General features: G+C 44.4%; 1 protein-coding gene across 1 annotated transcript; it reads left to right on the forward strand.

Moving 5' to 3' along the window:
• Nucleotides 1–6,753: 6,753 nt before the first annotated feature.
• LOC126560734 (probable ATP-dependent helicase PF08_0048) lies at nucleotides 6,754–9,421 on the forward strand. Its single transcript, XM_050216690.1, has 6 exons — nucleotides 6,754–6,780; nucleotides 6,864–7,044; nucleotides 7,147–7,308; nucleotides 7,357–8,100; nucleotides 8,197–8,628; nucleotides 8,949–9,421. Exons 1-6 carry the CDS (start codon nucleotides 6,754–6,756, stop codon nucleotides 9,419–9,421), a joined length of 2,019 nt encoding a protein of 672 aa, XP_050072647.1.
• The last annotated feature ends 12,553 nt before the right edge of the window (nucleotides 9,422–21,974 follow it).

Here is a 21,974-nt window from a genome sequence, read left to right on the forward strand (position 1 = left end):
TTGCTGAAAGGACCAGATATGCTGATACCACTTCCCAAAATAGTGGACCATTTCCGTGAGAAGCAAATAGCCTTTGGAGCAGACATAAGAGAGATGTACCATCAGATCAACATTCGGAACGCAGACAAGCAAGCGCAGCGGTTTCTGTTTGGGTACGACGAAGCAAATCGGCCGCAGGTGTACATTATGGACGTGGCAACGTTTGGGGCCACGTGTTCGCCTAGCTCTGCCCAATATGTGAAGAACGTGAATGCGATGGAGTTCTAGCGTGAGTATCCTGAACCAGCAGCAGCCATTGTTGATCGTCACTATGTTGACGAATATTTCAATAGCATCGACACTATTGAGGAAGCAGTTTGGCTGGCAGAGCAAGTTAGGTATGTACACTTTAAAGGGGGTTTCCATATCCGGAATTGGGTGTCAAATTCCGAAGATCCCAAAGCAGAAGAACGAATACACTTCAAAGGAGATGCGTTGACGTCGGAAGATCGAGTACTCGGAATTGCATGGTTGGCGAAAGAGGATGTATTTTGCTTCGGTACGGAAGATAATATAAGCACCGTCCTAACAGACTTGGAAAACGCGCAACCATCGAGTGCCCATGATTCTTTTCGATCCTTTGGGATTCTTTGCTACTATCACGGTCAGAGGTAAAATGCTCATTCAGGATTTGTGGCGGACGGGCTACAATTGGGATGAACCTATAGATGGCGACTGTTATCTGCGATGGCTGCAACTTATAAAGCTCGTGAAGAATATCGGTGTGATTAAAATCCCGCGTAGCTACTTTGGGAAGACAATATCAACCGATGTGGAAGATATTCCACTACATGTATTTACTGATGCCGCGTACGGATGCGTGGCATACTTCCGAGCTGTGATACGGGGAGAAGTGATGTGTTCACTTGTAATGAGTCGTACTAAGGTGAAAACACTGAAACCAACATCTATTCCTCGATTAGAGCTGCTTGGAGCAGTTCTAGGAGCACGAATATCGAAAACAATACGTGAGAGCCATCACTTGAATATCGGCAGGACATTCTTCTGGACAAACACCAGAGTAGTATTGTCGTGGATCAGATCGGATCATCGTCGATACAAACAATTCGTGGGTTTCTGGATTGGAGAAATTCTGAATCTCACCAACGTACGTGACTGGCACTGGGAGGCAACCACTATGAATATTGCGGATATTCTTACCAAATGGGGAAAAGTTCCAGACATGAGTCCGTATAGCGATTGGGTTTGAACCCCAGGATTTCTGTACGAGGCAGAAAGTAACTGGTCACTTCCGGAGCTACCTCCCACCAACACCACCGAGAACCTGAGAATATATCTTCTAGTTCACGATGTGAAGGTGCCAACGCAGTTTATGGATTTCACTCGACTTTCAAAGTGGACCATACTGGTGCGAACCGTAGCTTGCGTGTACCGGTTCGTGGCAAACTGCAGACGGAAGGCTCTGGAACAACCGCTTCAGACCTTACGTGCGACCGCTAACCAGCTGAGAATCTTGATGAAGATTGAAACACCAGAGAAACGTGTTCCACTCCAGTAACATGAACATGTGAAAGCTGAGCAAATGTTAATGGGAATTGCTCAGGCAGAAGGCTTCATGGATGAGCTGAAGTGTTTGATGAAAAACAAGGAACGTCCCACGAGCCGAAGGATAGACCTTGAGAAAAGTAGTCCTTTATGTAGACTATCCCCAATGATAGACGGGAATGGTCTTATTCGCATGGAAGGAAGAACGAAACGGTCTGAATTCCTGCCCTGCGATATGAGATTTCCTATCATACTACCAAGTGCTCATCATATTACCACCTTGATTGTGCAGCACTACCATAACAGATGCGGACATGGCTATCGGGAGGCGATGTAGCATGAACTTCGGCAACTTTATTACATTCCCCATCTGGATGCGACTGTGCGTAAGGAGAGTGGCACCACTACCCCTGCTACGACTGATGCCTAATATGCGACCATTCAGCTACATCGGCGTTAACTACCTTGGACCTTACGAAGTCACCATAGGTTGCTCACGGTCTCACAACAAGATCGTGCCTGATGGCGCTACGACGTTTCATCTGTCGGCGAGGCTGGCCCATCGAGTTTTTATCGGCTAAAGGTACAAACTTTCAAGGGGCGAGTAAGGACATCGTAGGTGCTCTGCAAGATATCGAAGACGAATGTGCTGATCAAATGACGAATGCTCGAACGAAATGTGTTTTTAACGCACCGGTTGCGCCACACATGGGAGGGGTGTGGGTACGTTTAATACTTTCGGTAAAGGGTATCTTGGGAGCATTAGATGCCGGCAGGAAGCTTACAGATGAAATATTGCAAACTGTAATTGTGGAAGCTGAAGATATAGATAACAGTCGACCGTAAACGACACGATCTCAACAAGGTAGCGAGGATGAGGCTTTAACGCCTGATCATTTTCTGAGAGGGACTTTTTTTTAATAAAGATAGAAGCCAAGAGCAAATTGATTTATAAAACAAAAAACCTTGTCCATTATTTGTTGGATCGCGCCAACAAAACTCGACCATGTTACTATAATCAGATAGGTCCATGTTACATATAATCAGATAGTTTTCATAACGTGTACTCATGAAAACGCTATGACAGTTGGTCCGATGAGGTGTTATTACGACGTCTTTTCCTGGTCTTTGCGCACACGTAACGTCTTTTCGTGTGACGTTTGCAGCCTGGGTAATCAACCAGTGTCGTAAGGCAATCGTAAGGCTTAGGCAGCGCCTAAGACATGAAAGATTCTCTTATGGTCACCGGGAGGTGGGATTTTTAATTATGTTATCTAGTAAAGATTTCACGAATTTATGTGTTGTGTTAATCACTATTACACGTTATCACTACTATTGGCTACGCCTTCAAAGTAGCGCCCTACCACAATAGAATCCCTACACCGGTTACTTTTCCAATATTTGCCAAGCGGATGAAGCGTTTGCCAAAACGCTTGCATGCGTATCTCCAGACATTTCAAATATGACTGTTCAGTTCTACTTGATCATCATCCACTTCATCCTAGCATTTGTGTTGTTCAACCTGTTCATTGTCTAGAAACGGCGACGGTTGTCTAGTTTTACCTATCCGTTGTCTATTTCATTTTGAGCGTTGTCTACTAATATCTCGCACATGCCTATTTCTACTCGGAAACCCTGTAATGTTGTAAATAAATGATCACAAAGATGTTTTGTTTTTTTCCTGTAACTCTAAAACTGACCTGATAAATCTTTTTTTTTTCTCTTTCTCCAAATGACGATAAACCTGTAAAAATTCGACCTTTTTTGAAATATTATGATAGAAAATCACAGATACATCAAATCTGAGTCCCGTACATATGCTGCTCTTCAATGATTAGATTGATCAGATTGGTCCTGATCATAGTTCTGGGCCTCAGCATTGGCTCGGGCCAGTCTAGCAAGTCGCTTGGAGAATATGGTATGTGGTGTGCAGTTCAGTTCCCAAATGCATAGATTATTTGACTTCACAACAAATACGGTCCGCTCCGCTCAATCTGAGAAATATGGAGGCTCTGCTTTTCCTTGGACCATTGCATTGTGCTGACGAATACTATGTCGCCCACGCTGTCAATCACTTGGCCTAACATTTCCTGATTTACAATTAACTTCACATTGAGGGGAAAGCGTGGATTGGATCCACAGCGGCGTTGCGATATAATTAACACGCCCTAATCTTACACGTTTCAACACGTTGTTTGCAATGTCTTAAAAATGCCGTATTTGACGCCAGAAAACTATCAAATCGGAATGCTTTTAAGAGTACTACATCATCAAATCTGAACAATCTAATCATTGTAGAGCAGCCATCATTGGGACATCATCATCATATCATATCATACATCATACATCATCATATTCCATAAAAGGTCAAATTTACACAAAATGGCTATAAAAGCCATTTGGAGAAAGAGAAACAAAAATCCAAGATGAGTGAGTTGTTAAAGATTTATCAAGTCAGTTTAGAGTAAAAGGAAAAAAAATCATTTGCGATAATTTATTTACAAAATTACAGTTTCCGGGTAGACCTAGACAAGTAGGTAGGTCCTAGGTGTTTGTAGACAACGCTGAAGATGAAGTGGACAACGGATAGTTCGAACTAGACAACCCTCGCCCTGGTTGTGAGGTCGCAATGATCATCAATCCAATTCTTGCTGCTTCACGTTTCAGTCGGGTGTACGCCTCACACACCTTCACTGTAGTCTCGTCGATGTCATCCGCCAAGCCAAGAAATTGAAGAGACCGGTAGATAATCGTGCCACGGATGTCGTTGTCCATCCCCGCGCTTCGTATAACACCTTCCAAAGCTATATTGGACAGTAAACAGGAGAGTCCGTTCCCTTGCCTCAGACCCCTGTGAGATTCGAACGATTCCGACAGCATGTTTGATACTCTCACTTTGCACTGCACCCCATTCATGGTGGCCTTTAGCAGCCGGATCAGCTTTCCAGGAAAGTGGTGCCGCTTCATTATGTTCCATAGCTCATTTCGAACTGTGGTATCGTAGGCCGCCTTGAAATCGATAAACAGGTGGTCTCGGCACTTCTGGAGGATCTGTCAAAGAGTGAAGATTTGGTCGGTGGTGGATTTGCCTCCAACAAACTCCGCTTGGTAGCTGCCGAAGAAATCTGTAGCAAGGGGGCAAGTCTGCAGAACAAGACCTGGGACAGGGTCTTATAAGCGGCATTAACGACTGAAATGGCACGATAGTTCGAGCATTCCAGTCCGTCGCCCATTTTGTAGACTGGGTGAATGACGCCCAGTTTCCACTCCTCAGTTAATTCATAGGGGAGTAATTTGTAGGGGAGGCCCAATGGAGTCAAATATTATTTTTAAATGTATTCTCCTTCACAAGTACACCTCATACAACTCTCGTATGCATTAAAGTAGGTTGTTGCTGTTAAACAACAAAAAATAATTAGCAGCTTCATCCATTGAAAATGTTTAGCATCATTTTGCAAACCTTTTATGAACATTTTCTAGGATCGGATCAAAACTGAATGAGTAAGCAGTGATTTTATTTGTTTATTTGATACATACTGCTTGCTTATATGCATATATACATGAATGCATATATATGCTTGCTTTATCATTGTCATGCGTATCAAGTTGTACACCTTGTCTGATGTATGAGTGACATATTCGCATATCCAAGGATGCGGATCAAGTTCCAGCAGTTTCGTCCGAATAGTGCAAGCGGTGCTATTTTGCCCTACTATGGCATTTCTCGGCCAGTCTTCTAAACGCACATTCCTAAAAATCCTCGACACAACAGGACCTTACGACAGATGCTTCTTGTTGGATTAATGACCTTTCTAAGGTCATGCCGGCCATGGAAATAGTTTACTAGACTGCCGATACCACGTAGTTGGTTAGTCAGACGTTACTACGGGGAGACGGTCCGGATGGGATTTTAACCCAGGTCCTGCCGTTCGAAGACCGGCGCCGCTGTCGCGTACATCACTGGGCCGACCCCGGTGATGCTCCAACATTAATATCTTGCTCGCAACGGGCAGGTTTGCTTCTTGGGAAGGGCCCAGGGAAAGGGTTCACAATCACCACACAAGGCGCAATAAACGTCGAAAATACACATTTTGATACAGAGACTCTTGCACCCAGTATCCTTCATCCACCCCCCCTCCCCCCCCCCCCCCCCCCTCCACCCGTTTCTTTTAAACCCGCATCTTTTCTACCTGCATAAACACCCAGCATCCGTATCGTAACACATCATGCACGCACGAACGACGGGCAAACTACTGCTGGTGGAAAATTGAACTTCGCTCTGCTGTTACATCCCTGCACTGTGCCTTACACCTGTGACCTACGCCCGTGTAAGTACGTAGGGTGTCGTCCTTTCCCTCCTGCTTCGGAAAAACGTGGCGAAAAGTGAAAGGAAATTTTCCGTTTCGTTTGAAGCACATTTTACGCTAGGACTCACCCGACAGCATCACGCAACCCCACCATTCACCATTTGGGGCTGGGATGGGAAATGGGAGAAGACGAAAATCTTCGCTGAAATTGATTGACTTGATTTGATTTGCGTCGGAAACCGTCCTGGGCCGATGATACACACCATCCAGCATCTGGTTTTCCATCCCGATTGACTTGCCAGGGCTTGCAGTTGATTTCGGATGGTTGGAGAAAATTTGAAGGTTAGGCGAAACTGTGGGGAAGTGAGGGCACGGGCATGAATCAACACTGACACTCACTAATACGGGTGGTTTGTTGCTGCAATTCTTCAAGACAACCAATTCTTCCACAGCGGTTTGTTTCAAAATGCATTCCATTCCAAGATGCGATTTCGAAATGCATTTTACCCGACCCAACACGCTTCATCGTTCAAAAATTTAATCGAACATCAGTGCCGTAAGGAAATATTTACAAAACTAATCAGTGCGCTAAGCGTAAGCGCCGTGAGGGGTGTTAAATAACCCGGCTGGCCACCCGGCAAGGTTTGCTGACACGTGGCAGGCACATCGAATCAAGCACACCAAAATGGACACCAAATCTAACTCTAATCCAGATCCTCGAGTATCGATGGATCATGCAAGTCTGAAAAAAAAAAAAAAGAGCTTAAGCTTATGCTCTTGCTGCTTAATTCTTAAGAAAATGATTCCAATGAACAATCTACGGCAACCAACGAGCAGGCCGTTGGCGAGGAGCATGGAACGGATGAGCCTTCCCCCGTCAACCAAAAGACGGTACTTGAGCATGCTCATTCCGGGGAGCAATCTGTTGGTGAGTACAGCACTGATATCAATATTGATACCGATCCGAATACACTAGATCAAGTAGACCTGTTAAATAACACGTACGTTTAGGAAAATATTCCACATGAAGTAAATAACGCGCCTGCGGAAAATAATTCCAATGAACAATCTACGGCAGATGATGCTGCAGCTAACGAGCAGGCCGTTGGCGAGGAGCATGGAACGGATGAGCCGTCCCTCGTCAACCAAAAGACGGTACCTGAGCATGCTCATTCCGGGGAGCAATCTGTTGGTGAGTACAGCACTGATATTAATATTGATACCGATCGGAATACACTAGATCAAGTAGACCTGTTAAATAACGCGTAGGTTTTGGAAAATATTCCACATGAAGTAAATAACGCGCCTGCGGAAAATGATTCCAATGAACAATCTACGGCAGAGGATGCTGCAGTCAACGAGCAGGCCGTTGGCGAGGAGCATGGAACGGATGAGCCGTCCCTCGTCAACCAAAAGACGGTACCTGAGCATGCTCATTCCGGGGAGCAATCTGTTGGTGAGTACAACACTGATATTAATATTGATACCGATCGGAATACACTAGATCAAGTAGACCTGTTAAATAACACGTACGTTTTGGAAAATATTCCACATGAAGTAAATAACGCGCCTGCGGAAAATGATTCCAATGAACAATCTACGGCAGATGATGCTGCAGCCAACGAGCAGGCCGTTGGCGAGGACCATGGAACGGATGTGCCTTCTGCCGTCAACCAAAAGACGGTACCTGAGGATGCTCATTCCGGGGAGCAATCTGTTGGTGAGTACAGCAATGATATCAATATTGATACCGATCCGAATACACTAGATCAAGTAGACCTATTAAATAACACGTACGTTTTGGAAAATATTCCACATGAAGTAAATAACGCGCCTGCGGAAAATGATTCCAATGCACAATCTACGGCAGATAATGCTGCAGCCAACGAGCAGGCCGTTGGCGAGGAGCATGGAACGGATGAGCCTTCCCCCGTCAACCAAAAGACGGTACCTGAGCATGCTCATTCCGGGGAGCAATCTGTTGGTGAGTACAGCACTGATATTAATATTGATACCGATCGGAATACACTAGATCAAGTAGACCTGTTCAATAACGCGTACGTTTTGGAAAATATTCCACATGAAGTAAATAACGCGCCTGCGGAAAATGATTCCAATAAACAATCTACGGCAGATGATGCTGCAGCCAACGAGCAGGCCGTTCGCGAGGAGCATGGAACGGATGAGCCTTCCCCCGTCAACCAAAAGACGGTACCTGAGGATGCTCATTCCGGGGAGCAAACTGTTGGTGAGTACAGCACTGATATTAATATTGATACCGATCGGAATACACTAGATCAAGTAGACCTGTTAAATAACACGTACGTTTTGGAAAATATTACAGATGAAGTAAATAATGCGCCTGCGGAAAATGATTCCAATGAACAATCTACGGCAGATAATGCTGCAGCCAACGAGCAGGCCGTTGGCAAGGAGCATGGAACGGATGAGCCTTCCCCCGTCAACCAAAAGACGGTACCTGAGTATGCTCATTCCAAGGAGCAATCTGTTGGTGAGTACAGTGCTGATATTAATATTGATACCGATCCGAATACACTAGATCAAGAAGAGTTGTTAAATAACACGTACATTTTGGAAAATATTCCACATGAAGTAAATAACGCGCCTGCGGAAAATGATTCCAATGAACAATCTACGGCAGATGATGCTGCAGCCAACGAGCAGGCCGTTGGCGAGGAGCATGGAACGGATGAGCCTTCTCCCGTCAACCAAAAGACGGTACCTGAGGATGCTCATTCCGGGGAGCAATCTGTTGGTGAGTACAGCACTGATATCAATATTGATACCGATCCGAATACACTAGATCAAGTAGACCTGTTAAATAACACCTACGTTTTGGAAAATATTGAACATGAACACATGAAGTAAATAACGCGCCTGCGGAAAATGATTCCAATGCACAATCTACGGCAGATAATGCTGCAGCCAACGAGCAGGCCGTTGGCTAGGAGCATGGAACGGATGAGCCTTCTCCCGTCAACCAAAAGACGGTACCTGAGGATGCTCATTCCGGGGAGCAATCTGTTGGTGAGTACAACACTGATATCAATATTGATACCGATCGGAATACACTAGATCAAGTAGACCTGTTAAATGACACGTACGTTTTGGAAAATATTCCACATGAAGTAAATAACGCGCCTGCGGAAAATGATTCCAATGAACAATCTACGGCAGATGATGCTGCAGCCAACGAGCAGGCCGTTGGCGAGGACCATGGAACGGATGTGCCTTCTGCCGTCAACCAAAAGACGGTACCTGAGGATGCTCATTCCGGGGAGCAATCTGTTGGTGAGTACAGCAATGATATCAATATTGATACCGATCCGAATACACTAGATCAAGTAGACCTATTAAATAACACGTACGTTTTGGAAAATATTCCACATGAAGTAAATAACGCGCCTGCGGAAAATGATTCCAATGAACAATCTACGGCAGAGGATGCTGCAGCCAACGAGCAGGCCGTTGGCGAGGAGCATGGAACGGATGATCCTTCCCCCGTCAACCAAAAGACGGTACCTGAGGATGCTCATTCCGGGAAGTAATCTGTTGGTGAGTACAATGCTGATATTAATATTGATACCGATCGGAATACACTAGATCAAGTAGACCTGTTAAATAACGCGTACGTTTTGGAAAATATTCCTGTTGCTACGGCCGCAAACCACAACGTAAACAAATAAAAGGTGACAGAATGACAGTTCCTAAAAGCGGCTAAGAGTAAGCTGCTATTTCCCACAAAAAGGGCGCTGTTGCAATCCGCAATACGAGGCGAATGACCCACTTCGGGATTGCAACGATTTAGGCGCCATCGCGAAGAAAACGATATAGAGTTTAGTTGCGTATAAAAAGCGAGCGAGAAGCGACAAATTTTTTAAAGGTGCGTTCTAAGTCGACGGAAAATAATAAAGTGTCCAAATTGAAAGTTCCTACGAAAAGTGTCAGTGTTTCGCTACGATAATTTCAAGCGCCAACAAGCTTTTAAAAATTTTAAGCTTAAAAACTTTTTACAAGAACGTTAATATTGGTTCCTGTAAGTGCCGTAGCATTCGTTCATACACAAAACTTTACGCGAGTATAGTGAAATGTTTGAGCAAGCGAAGAAAATCAGCGTTAAAGCGAGTATTAGTGAAGGTGCAGTCAAAGTGACTGGTGAATCAGGCGACAAAGCCGCAGCAGCAGCAGCAGCAGCGATGCTGCTCCGGGGAAGCCAGCTTCATCCCAGCATAGTTGTGTCTCAACGTCATCGAAGCGTTCGGCGTTAAAACGTCTCGAAAGAGAACAAGCCCTACAGGTCGAACTTCTAATGGCCGAGAAAGAAAGGACGATGGCAGAGGTCGACCTAAGATGCACATTGGCCGCGTTAAAACTGCAGCGAGAGACTCAACGAAACACCCTGGAGAAGGCGGATGGTTCAGTTCGCTCCTTCGAACAAAAGACCAACGTCGAGAAGGCTTCTACTAAGGCGAATGATTCGGTGTGCGCTTATAGCATCAATGGTGCGGCCAAAATGGCTGAGTGGATGAAACGTCAATCGGAGTTTTTCCAGCCGCAAGTGTGTTCCAGTAGTAAACCCGTACGCCAAAATGCACCGCAGGTTTCCATTCCACGCGTCCAAGCAATGGAATGGAAACCTGCAGACCACATCGCTGCTAGACAGGTATGGCCTAAAAAATTGCCTACATTTTCAGGAAAGCCGCGAGAGTGGCCAAAGTTCTACAACTATTTTGTGGAGTCGACAAAGGCTTGCGGACTTTATTCAACGGAAAATATGGCTCGGTTGGAAGAGTGTCTTACTGTACCGGCACGGGACGCTGTCGAAGGTTGGCTTGACAACCCCTCATCAGTACTACTGGTGATGAAAACACTACAGCGGCTGTTTGGGCGACCGTCACTTGTCGTGAAAGATCTGCTGGAAAAGGTGCGGCGCATACCAGCACCAAGACCGGAACTGCTGGACGAGCTCATCACGTTTGGTCTTGCAGTGCTACACCTGTGTAGCCATCTGAGCAACGCGGATCTATCTCATTACCTGTCGAACCCAGAGCTGCTGGAAGAGATGGTCCAGAAACTACCAGCAACAAGGCAATTGTAGCGTGTTAGGTACAGCGAGGAGTACCTATTGCCTACCCTAAAGGAATTTGGAGCCTTCATGGACAAGCTGGTGGACGAGGCATGTGTAGTGACAAAATACATTCCCAAACCCACTACTCATCGAACGGTGTACCGTTCTAACATGCACAACCACCAGTCACAGGCACCAACCGTCGAAGTGAGCGAGAGGAGAGAACCGCCCGAACAGCGCAGTAGCAGACACATCAACACGTGACGAAAACAACCCTGTTTCGTATAGTGCCAATAACTGTTTTCAACGGGACCAGACGAATTGATACCAACGCCTTCCTGCATGAGGGTTCATCACTAAACCTGGTAGAAGGCTCCCTAGCTGCGAGTCTTGGCATCAAGGGAGAACCAGAGCCTCTGGAGTTGAGCTGGACCGCAAACGTGAGAAGGAGAGAAAACTCATCAAGACGTATCAGCCTGGAGATTTCTGCCAGCGGGGGAGAGCGGCGCTATTCTATAGCGGCCGCTCATATGGTTGACCAGCTATGTCTTCCTAACCAAAAACTCAATTTCATCACACTGATAAGTTCGTATGATTACTTACAGGATTTGCCAGACGTTCAACGCGATAGTGGAGTCCCTAGAATCCTTATAGGTCTGTAAAACGTAGACCTTATGCGACCATTGGAAATCCGATCCGGCCAGCCAGGGGAACCAATCGCTGTGAAAACAGTGCTAAGGTGGGCGATTTACGGCCCTCATAGCACGAACAACGCGAGTCCACAACCGGCGGTCAGCTACGTACACAGTGTGGGGCAGCAGCTAGACGACGAGAGTGATACGGCGCCAAATGAAACGCTTCGTCAGTACTTCACCCTAGAGGAAGCAGCCGTAACCAACTTTGGCGAGTTTTTACCAGAAAAGCGAGACATAGCGCGGGCCAGACAACTACTCGAAAACACAACAGAGCGGCAGAAAGGTCGCTTAGTTACTGGTTTGTTGTGGTTATCTGACGATGTGACCCTCCCTAACAGCATGACGATGGCGAAGAGGAGACAACAAGAGCTTGATAGAGCGAAAACTGGTAAAAGATCTACAGCTGAAAGAAACAGTACACGAGCAAATGCGTATGTACATAGAAAGGGGCTACGCACATCGAGCGACGAAAGAAGAGTTAGCTTCAGCTAATCCCAACCGTATCTGGTATTTACCTCTAAACGTCGTGGGCCACCCACACAAGCCAGACAAAAAACGCCTCGTTTGGGCCGCAGCAGCAAAAGTCCAAGGGGCTTCCCTCAACTCTCAACCTTTTGAAGGGTCTAAACCTCTTAGTAATGCTCCCAGAGGGTTTGTGCACGTTTAGAAAGAGAAGAATCGCTTTCGGAGGAGCCATAGAAAAGATGTTCCACCAGATACGAATTCGACCGGAAGACACTCATAGCCAGCGATTTTTGTGCCGTTTTGATAAAAACGACGATCCGGATGTTTATTTAATGGATGTTGCTACGTTTGGTGCAACGTGTTCGTCATGCTCCAAACAGTACGTCATACATCGCAACGCAGACGAACACGCCCAAATATATCCCGTCGCTGCAACTGCCATAAAACGTTCTACCTATATGGATGATTATTTTGACAGCTGCGATACAAGGGAAGAAGCGGTCGAACGGATAAAACAGGTCAAATATATCCACTCCCAGGCAGGATTTAACATGCGAAACTGGGTGAGCAACGACCCCTCTGTACTAGAAAGCGTAGAAGAATACAAACCAACCCTAGCCGCCATTAACCTAACCGAAATTGATAGCAATACCAGAGTGCTCGGAATGGTCTAGGACCCCGTGGCCGACGTTTTTCGGTTTTCATCGTCTTGGAACAAAGAATTGGTCCCTTACATACGTGATGGAAGACAAAAGACCCACAGAGGACCGCCCTTAGAGTCATCATGAGTCTGTTTGACCCTTTGGGACTGCTGGCACCAATATTGATCCATGGCCGCATGCTTATGCAAGACCTGTGGCGAGTAGGTTTGGACTGGGATGCAGAAATGAGTGACACCGACTTCATCAAATGGCAACGATGAGTGAGTCTGTTACCTGTAATTCAACAAAATTTTAGATCCCTAGGTGTTATTTTGGCAATAACAGTTCGAAGTCCACACCCTGCAGTTACACGTCTTCACAGATGCAAGTGAAAACGGGTATGGTTGTGTCGCGTACCTGCGATCGGAAGAACGAGACCGTGTACATTGCTCCTTGGTCATGGCGCGAAGCAAGGTAGCTCCGGTTAAGTACCAATCTGTACCCAGAATGGAACTACAAGCAGCGCTATTGGGAGCTAGGTTAATGCGAACCATTGTAGGGAATCATACACTCGCGATTAACGAGAAATATATCCACACAGACTCGGAGGTGGTGTTGGCCTGGATTCGTTCTCCGTCCAGAGAATTCAAACAGTTCGTGGCGTGCCGAATTGGCGAGATAATTTCACTGACTGAACCTACGATGTGGAGACATGTCCCTACGAAACAGAACCCGGCAGATTGCCTAACGAGTGGGGAAAAGAGACGCAACTGGAGAAGGATAGCCGATGGTTCACTGGTCCTACGTTCCTATATCTCCCTAAATCTACCTGGCCAATCAAAAACCGATCGAAGGCACCCTTGAAGAGAGAAAAACCACTCACCTCTTTATGCACCAACAAGGTGGCGAACATCAAACCATTGAGGTAGAAAGATTTTCGAAGTGGAAGATGTTATTACGAACTGTGGCGATACTATTCCGATGCGTAACAAATTGCCGACGAAAAGCAAAGAATCTGCCTATCGAAACCCTACCAGCAACAAAAAGGCAACTAGCACACATAAGGCAAACCGTGCCAGCAAAACAAGTCGCTATTAAAGCTGATGAATACACCAAGGCAGAACAAGTGCTGTGGCGCATAGCCCAGCAAGATTGTTACCCAAGAGAGCTACAGATCCTGAGTGGAAAAGTGAAAGAACAACCTATACCGACGAATAGCGTTCTACACTCACTATCACCTGTGTCTGACACCTTTGGTGTGATTCGCGTCGATGGTCGTACGGTCAATGCAGACTATGCCACGTATGATGCGCGCTATTCCGTGATCTTACCTAAGCAACACCGAATAACGCACCTGCTGATCGAGGATTACCATCATACGCTGGGCCATGGAAATCGCGAAACAGTGGTAAACGAAGCCCGTCAACGTTTTCATGTCCCGAATCTGCGCACGTTGGTTGATAGAAAGGCGATAAACTGTCAGCGCTGCAAAATAGCAATAAGTAAGCCGTACTATCCCCGAATGTCAGCCCTACCAGTAGAACGACTCACCGCACGGGTACATCCCTTTCAGTTACGTCGGTATCGATTTCCTCGGACCGGTCGACGTTACTAACGGCAGGCGTAACGAAAAGCGGCATGTGGCTGTATTTACCTGCATGGTTACGCGAGCTGTTCACATCAACATGTTTTACAGTTATCGACAGACTCCTGCATCATGGCCATAAGGAGGTTCGTTTCGCGCAGTCGGTGGTTGTCGTATTTGTCCAATTGGAAAGCAGACTCGACTGCCTTTTGATAACAGTGGAACGTGAGCTGATGGATTGCTGGAGTTAATACACTCGGATATTTCCGATCCGATGGAATTGCCGGCGATGGGAGGTAATCGCTACTATACAGGGCGTTCGGGATAATTTTGACAGTCACCTACGGAGAAAGAAAAAAAAAATTCATGGCAAAATTAATCATAAGAGAGAATTTTTGTTTTTGTTTTAGAAATAGTAGCTTACCATTCATTTTATTCAAAATATCCGCCCGCGGCTTCTATTACGGCCTCCACCCGTCTCCGGAACCGGGAACGAGCCCTGGCGACAGTTTCAGCGGGGTAGGGCCGCGAAAACGGACCTGATTTTCGCCATCAGCTCCGCCTTGGTGTTGCTGGAGGTTCTGTTAATCCATTGGATTAAGATCCGGGGAGCTGAGAGGCCACACATTCGGCGCGGTGAAGTCGTTGAAATTGGCCGCCAACCACTTTATCGTTTTGGAGGCTGTATGGCACGGAGCGGAATCCTGCTGGTACACATACGGTCTGCCGTTAGCCACTCTCGTGATCCAAGGCTTTACGACGGTGTCCAGCATGGAAATGTACCCGTCCGCGTTCAGCCTCAGCCCCTGTTCGAAAAAGTGGGGCGGCATCACGTCCCCTTCCGATGACACGCAGGAAAACACCATCACCGTCTGGAGGAACTTGGTTTGCGGCACCCGTGGCACGTCCGCCGGGCAGTAAGCCAGCCACCGGTTGTTCTGGGTGTTAACCGTGTCGGCGGTTGTCGCGTCCGGCGCGGATCATCATGATGCATGTGATCCGCTTCCACAATGTACTCTTTTTTGGCATTTTTTTATCACGGGATGTTTTTGCTGCTTGTTCCGTACACTTTTAGCTGTCGAATGACGTATTGCTTGTTTTCCTATGTCAACTCCATCACGAGTTATAAACAAAAATGTAACTGTCAAAATTATCCCAAACGCCGCGAATAACCTTTATTCGCGTGACATATCATCGGCGAGTGTTTGTCTAGTTTCTCAAAAGCTTCAAGGATTTCCAAGCGAAGGCAGAACGACAGTATGAGCGGAGACTGAAAGTTATTCGAACTGACAACGGGAAAGAGTATACTAATGGAACATTTCAAGTATACTTACAGAAGCATAGCATACGGCATCTGACAACAAATGAGTACACGCCCGAGCAGAATGGCATGGCTGAACGTGCTAATCGAACCATAGTAGAACGAGCACGTTGTATGTTATACGAAGCATAACTGCCGAAATCATTCTGGGCGGAATCTGTGCAGACAGCCGTATATTTGATAAACCGATCGCCGACCATTGGACTTGCTTTAACTCCAGAGGAAGTGTGGAGTGGCAAGAAACCTGATATTGCTCATGTTCGAGTGTTTGGCACTAAGGCGATGGTGCAGGTACCCAAAGTAAAAAGACAGAAGTGGGATCCCAATTCGCGAGAGTGTGTGCTTACTGGATTTGAAGAGGATAATAAGGGTAACCGACTGTACGATCCAACTGCGAGGTGCTTGTTAAAAAGTCGCTATGTGATTTTCATCAACGAGGGTGGTGAAATGAATGAGCAGATTCCCAAGCGTGGTACCACGGTGTTGCTATGGCTAAAGCAAGCAAGCTATGGCTGAAGAGTTAGCTTCAATTGACGCTAATGAGACGTGGACGTTAGCCGATCTGCCACCAGGACGTAAATCGATTGGGTGCAACTGGGTTTACAAGCGTAAAACAGATGCAGATGGGAAGCTGTGTCGATATAAAGCTCGATTGGTTGCACAAGGTTTTAGCCAGCAGTATGGAAAGGATTACGACGAAGTGTTTGCGCCAGTAGTCAAGCAAACAACCTTTCGTATTTTGTTGTCAGTAGCGGCCAAGGGAACATAACAGTGAAGCAGTATGACATCAAAACTGCATTTCTGTATGTTGAGCTGAATGAGGAGATCTACATGCGACCTCCGTGTGGTGTAAACGCTGGCGGGAAAGTTTGTAAACTGAACAAGGGACTTTACGGATTGAAGCAGGCGGCAAGATCATGGAATCAGAAGCTGGATGACGAGTTGAAACGCCAAGGTTTTAACAGCTGCTTGGCGGACACCTGTTTCTATCGAAGGCGGCATCGAGGAAAGTGGTGTTACGTGCTCGTCTATGTGGATGACTTGATAGTGGCTGGAAAAAATCCTGGAATGATCGCATCTTTACTTGCGGGACTACAGCGCTCCTTTGAGGTAAATGTTATCGGGGATGTTTGTTTCTTTTAAGGTAAATAATTGGTAAACTATTGTACAATGCGATTAACACGAGACCAGATATCGCAGCAGCCGTTTCGATCTTAAGTCGGAAAACGATTAGGCTTACACAAAACGATTGGAATGAAATAAAAAGGGTTGTACGATACCTGAAGGGAACAATCGATTTTCGTTTGCGACTGATTAAGATAGGGACAAGAAACGGAATAATAGGATACTGTGATGCTGATTGGACAGAAAACAAGCAAAATAGGAAATCGAACAGTGGTTACGTATTTCAAGTGAATGGCGGCACAGTTAGTTGGGCATGTAGGAAACAGAGTTGTGTGTCACTTTCAACCACAGAAGCAGAATTGATAACATTATCAGAAGCAATTTGGCTCAGATTACTTCTAAAGGAATTAAACGATGAACAGGAGATTTTGCTACATGAAGATAATCAGAGCTGTCTTAAATTGTTAGCAGGAGAAAAGTTGAGCAATAGGACATTTCACGAGATACCACTTTACGAAAGACCTCATCAAGAAAGGTGAAGTGAGTTAAATATATTGTCCATCAGAAGACATGATAGCTGACCTCTTAACGAAACCTCTGGCAACAGTAAAAATGCAGAAGCTGGTATAAATGATAGGATAGGCATCGATCTAGGAGGAGCTTATTGATTATCAACTACGCGTTGAGGAGGAGTGTTGAATATAGAAACGCGTGAGACATCAACTAGTAGGAATAAACAGAATAAGTTGTGTTACATCGCTAGGGACAGACAAAGGAAATAAACGTTCGCTCTCTTCCGCTACAACCTGCAACTAATACGGACGTGTAAGCTGCGCGCTATAACGTGAACATATTACAAACGCATTTATTCAACACAAACATCAAACCTTTCCGAAATCACTAGCCATTGTTTGATATTCTTTTTTCATACTTTCATAGCTTGCTATATATCATATTGTATCAGACAGTGGTGTCGAAAAAGGCTTTAAATACACATAAAGGTAAATTTTTAAATCGGTAAAAAGCCTACACTAACCGAGCTGAAGGTGTCTTACTTTTGAAGATATTTTTATTGCAAATTTATTAAAGGGAGAAATAGATGCGCCTCATTGGCCTCACCGTCTTTTTTTATAGACGACTGGTATTGTAACGACATTAGCTGATCGTTTAGACAAGATCATATCGTTGATTGATAGGATTGAATGGACTTTTAAAAAGGTATTAAAATCCTTTGCAATGCATATAAAACTGCGCCAAACTGTGCACCTTCTTGTGAGTGAGTATAAGAATTAAGGTGATAGGCGACAGCGGCGTCGATCATCACATGGCATGACCGGGGCTCAAAATCCTTCCAGACCGTCCTCCGTAGTGAGGATTGACTATCCAACTATGTGGTTTAAATCAGGCAAGCCACTAGATGGCCGTCGTGACCTAGAAGGCCGTTAAGCCCAGAAGAAGAAATGTGTATTTTTGCTATTTTCGTTAATACAGCGTTTTCACCGGTTTTATTGACACATTCTGCACGTTCGGCACACTATTGACGCCTTCGGATGATTGTATTGATTTGATCGGCATTGCTATGGACAACCCTTGGTTGACACATTCTCCTGCTGTCAATGTATATAATTTTTTAACTGGTATATTTACATACTGCCAAAACAAGTGTCATCGTTTGGATCGCCGGTAAATTGTTATTTTGCAAGTGGCAACTCGTTACTGAATCCTAGGAACAGCAGGAGAAAAATGTGCCAACCAAGGGTTGTCAATAGCACTGCCGATCAAATCAATACAATCATCCCAAGACGTCAATAGCGTACCGAACGAGTCCATAGTATGCTCGAACGAATCTATAACGCGCTGAATGTGTCAATAAAACCGATGAAAACCGTGTAACGGCTGGATAAAAAGGCAGACATAAATTTATAGCAATTGAAATGTTTCTAATCCTTCCACTCTTCTTGGGGCGCCCCAGTGGTGTATACGACAGCGGCGCCGGTGTTTAAACGGCAGGACCGGGGTTCAAAACACATAGCGACCACTGACTATCCAACTACGTGGTATTGGCGTGACCCTAGAGGTCAATAAGCCGAAAAGAAGAATATCTTTTTCAATAATTAAAACTTGGTATTTCCATTGGTAGCAACAACTACTTCCTCCCATTCACATGAATTTATCTGCATTTAAATAAATTTCTTTTTATGGTAAATGTATAATGCTTAGGTCTTATAAATATTTATTTCTTGAAATCTAATCTACACCTACACGATTTACTAAACTTACTAGGAAAAAAAACTTGAGTGAAAATCGTGTTCCTAAAATTTGTAACAAAGTTCCTTCAGAAAATGAAAGTAAATAAGCCACAGTATTACGTGACCGACTGAGAGACTGACAGACTCATCCAGAGCGCTCGAGCAGAATAGATGGGTTAGTGAAAACCCCCATGATAACAAAGGAGTAACGAGCGAACGGCTTAAGCGAAAGCAATACATTGTGCACACTTGATTTGTAAGGAGTAAGGAAAAAGACAGGAAGAAGAAAAGATATGTGCTAGGTAGAACGTGTACGAACGCCATCAAATTCATTCACTTTGAATCAAATTCAAGGTGAATGAATATGCTTTGTAAATTGTACACTGTGACTACAAAAACCATATTTTCCCCGGTTTTTTCATAGAAAATCACGGCATTTTCCCAGTTATTTCCGATTGAAACATAATCCTGGCTGATTCCCGGTTAAGTGGCTACTCTGGCACAAGTTTTAATGCTCATAGTTGCTCAAGGGCACTCGCAAGCTAAAGCGCTTGAGCGCGCTTGTGAAAGTTCCGCTCGTGAGGTAGCTCAGCCACAAGAAAAATTAAGCTCGCTTAGCTCACCTGAATAAGCGCATTGACACAACACAACTTTGGGGCTTGAAATCCTGTGTGTTTTCCATCCCTAACGGCAATGGTATGAAGAAAATCCAATCTTTCTTCAAAGGTTTTGAAAATGTTGAAACTGAAAGACATTAAAACAAAGTATAAGTTTTGCTGTAGAAAATTACTACAAATACGTTGCAGGTAATTTGATATATACAATACAACATTCGTTTTCGTAAATTTCAGCTTACACCTGCACCCATTCCCACAGATGAAACGATTGTAGATGCAGTATCACACAACCCACCTCTTCAGGGTCCAGGAAACACAACAGAGGCTCCTCCTAGACGACGCAGGCGTCAGAGAGCGGAATAAAGCAAGATGGCTTCCTCAATACAACGATAATACGAAAGAAACCATAATAATCTAACAGCATTCCGTTCGCAAAATCAAAGTTGCGCTTCGTGTGAAGCGGCTTTAAAGGATTGTTGGTTTCCCAGCGATGTAAACACTCAAGGCATGCACATACATTTACGCGTTTTGCAATCCGTAACTTATGAGTGATTGCGAAGCATCAAACATACCCCGTACAACGTGTCAATCGTTATAACCTATACAGTGAGCCTAATGTAAGCAAAATTATGCATCTGAAGATTATATCCAAATTCAGCCATCACTGTTCAACAACGTCATACCACCTTTAACACACATAATAAATCTTGATGATTGATAATTGATCATCCGAAATTGATATGGTCGACGATACTTCGTCGACCATATCAATTTAAGTTAATCCAAATGTTGAACGTAGTCAAACAAAAGAAGGAGAAACCAAAGCTAAAACAAACTAAAATCATGATTCTTCTACAAATATTATCAATTATACATCTAGTAACGACAATACGGTATTGAGCTGTTATAAGCAATTAAAAATAAAATATACTTCTAATCATGTATATGTTTGAATGCTACAAGCTGCCGGCCCCAATTACCTCTGCGATACCGTAATCAGTACTCCCATTAGTGCAGATACGCTTAACACGGACGGTAGTAGGAACCCATTTGACGTCTTAATCGGAATACATCTCTTTTACATTCTTAAACATTACATACTCACTGTGCGATACTGCGCCATAGCTTCCTCGAAAATACTCATTATTGCTCGATCTTACTAAAACCTGCAAAACCTGCAAAATATAATGATAGTGAGACAATGCAACCAAATGCTGTTACTTAGAACGTACCGTACCACCTACGTACCTCTACCTGTTTTATGCAGAACACTGCTCAGCTTAAAAATAAGCTATAATTTTGTAAGTTGCTTCCTCAACATCATTTGTTAAAAAGAATAAATGAAGACTTATGATCCGCTTGATATAAGCTTCGACACAAGACTTGATTTTCCTCGTTTCATTTGCCACAGCACAAACTCAAACCCGTCCAATATTGCCCAAACCCACAATACCGAACGAACTTCCATACCATATCACTAGCACGCATATCACTAGCACAACTATTGATAATTCAATTTCCACTACACTCCAACGCACTAATATGCTAAAATTGCTTATTCGAGGCAATGCCGACATGCAACACTGTCGAACAAATCTGTACTCCAGCAAAATGGCTACCTTTTGTTCTTTCTTGTGCGAGCGATTACAAAAATACACATTATAATGAATTCCATGTTGTGTTGACAGAGCTACCAACCAAGCGGCCGACAATCGTAAACATCCAACGAAATAAGACGTCTCAAAATATATTAAATGCGGTTTACTCAAGCTAAACCCAACAGGCATATATCATATTGCAAAAATTGCCTTAATAACCACTAATAATGGATTTATAAATACATGTTTGGGCTAAAGAGTATTAAGGCCCTCAAGTTGCACGCACCAAACTCACATGCAAGCTTGTGTGAAAAATCACGGTAGATTGTGACATAATGTTCACAATCTACCGTCTACATATTTACAAAATCTACCGTAGGACATAACATATTATTTAAATAAATGGTAAAACGAGTGAGTTTAAATTAATCCAAACTGCTCCAACAACCGCTCCTGGTGTTCAAATCAAAACATAAACAAAACATAAACATGATTTAATTGTCATATCCGCATGACTCGAATACCGTGCACAAACCAGTTTTTAGTACTGCCGACTCTATAGGGGGGACTATATGGGGTTTTACCCCTCATTTTACTTTCGATTTATTTGGTAAAAAACGTCTCATCTTGTAATCTTTTAATGCTAATGGTAATGGTATAAATCCTCCAACTAAGGCATTAAGAACGCAAATTTGTTTTGAAAAATCCCTTATTAGTGGTTATTAAGGCAATTTGTG

The sequence above is a fragment of the Anopheles maculipalpis genome, chromosome 3RL (genome assembly GCF_943734695.1).
Source record: "Anopheles maculipalpis chromosome 3RL, idAnoMacuDA_375_x, whole genome shotgun sequence".
Lineage (NCBI taxonomy): Eukaryota > Metazoa > Arthropoda > Insecta > Diptera > Culicidae > Anopheles > Anopheles maculipalpis.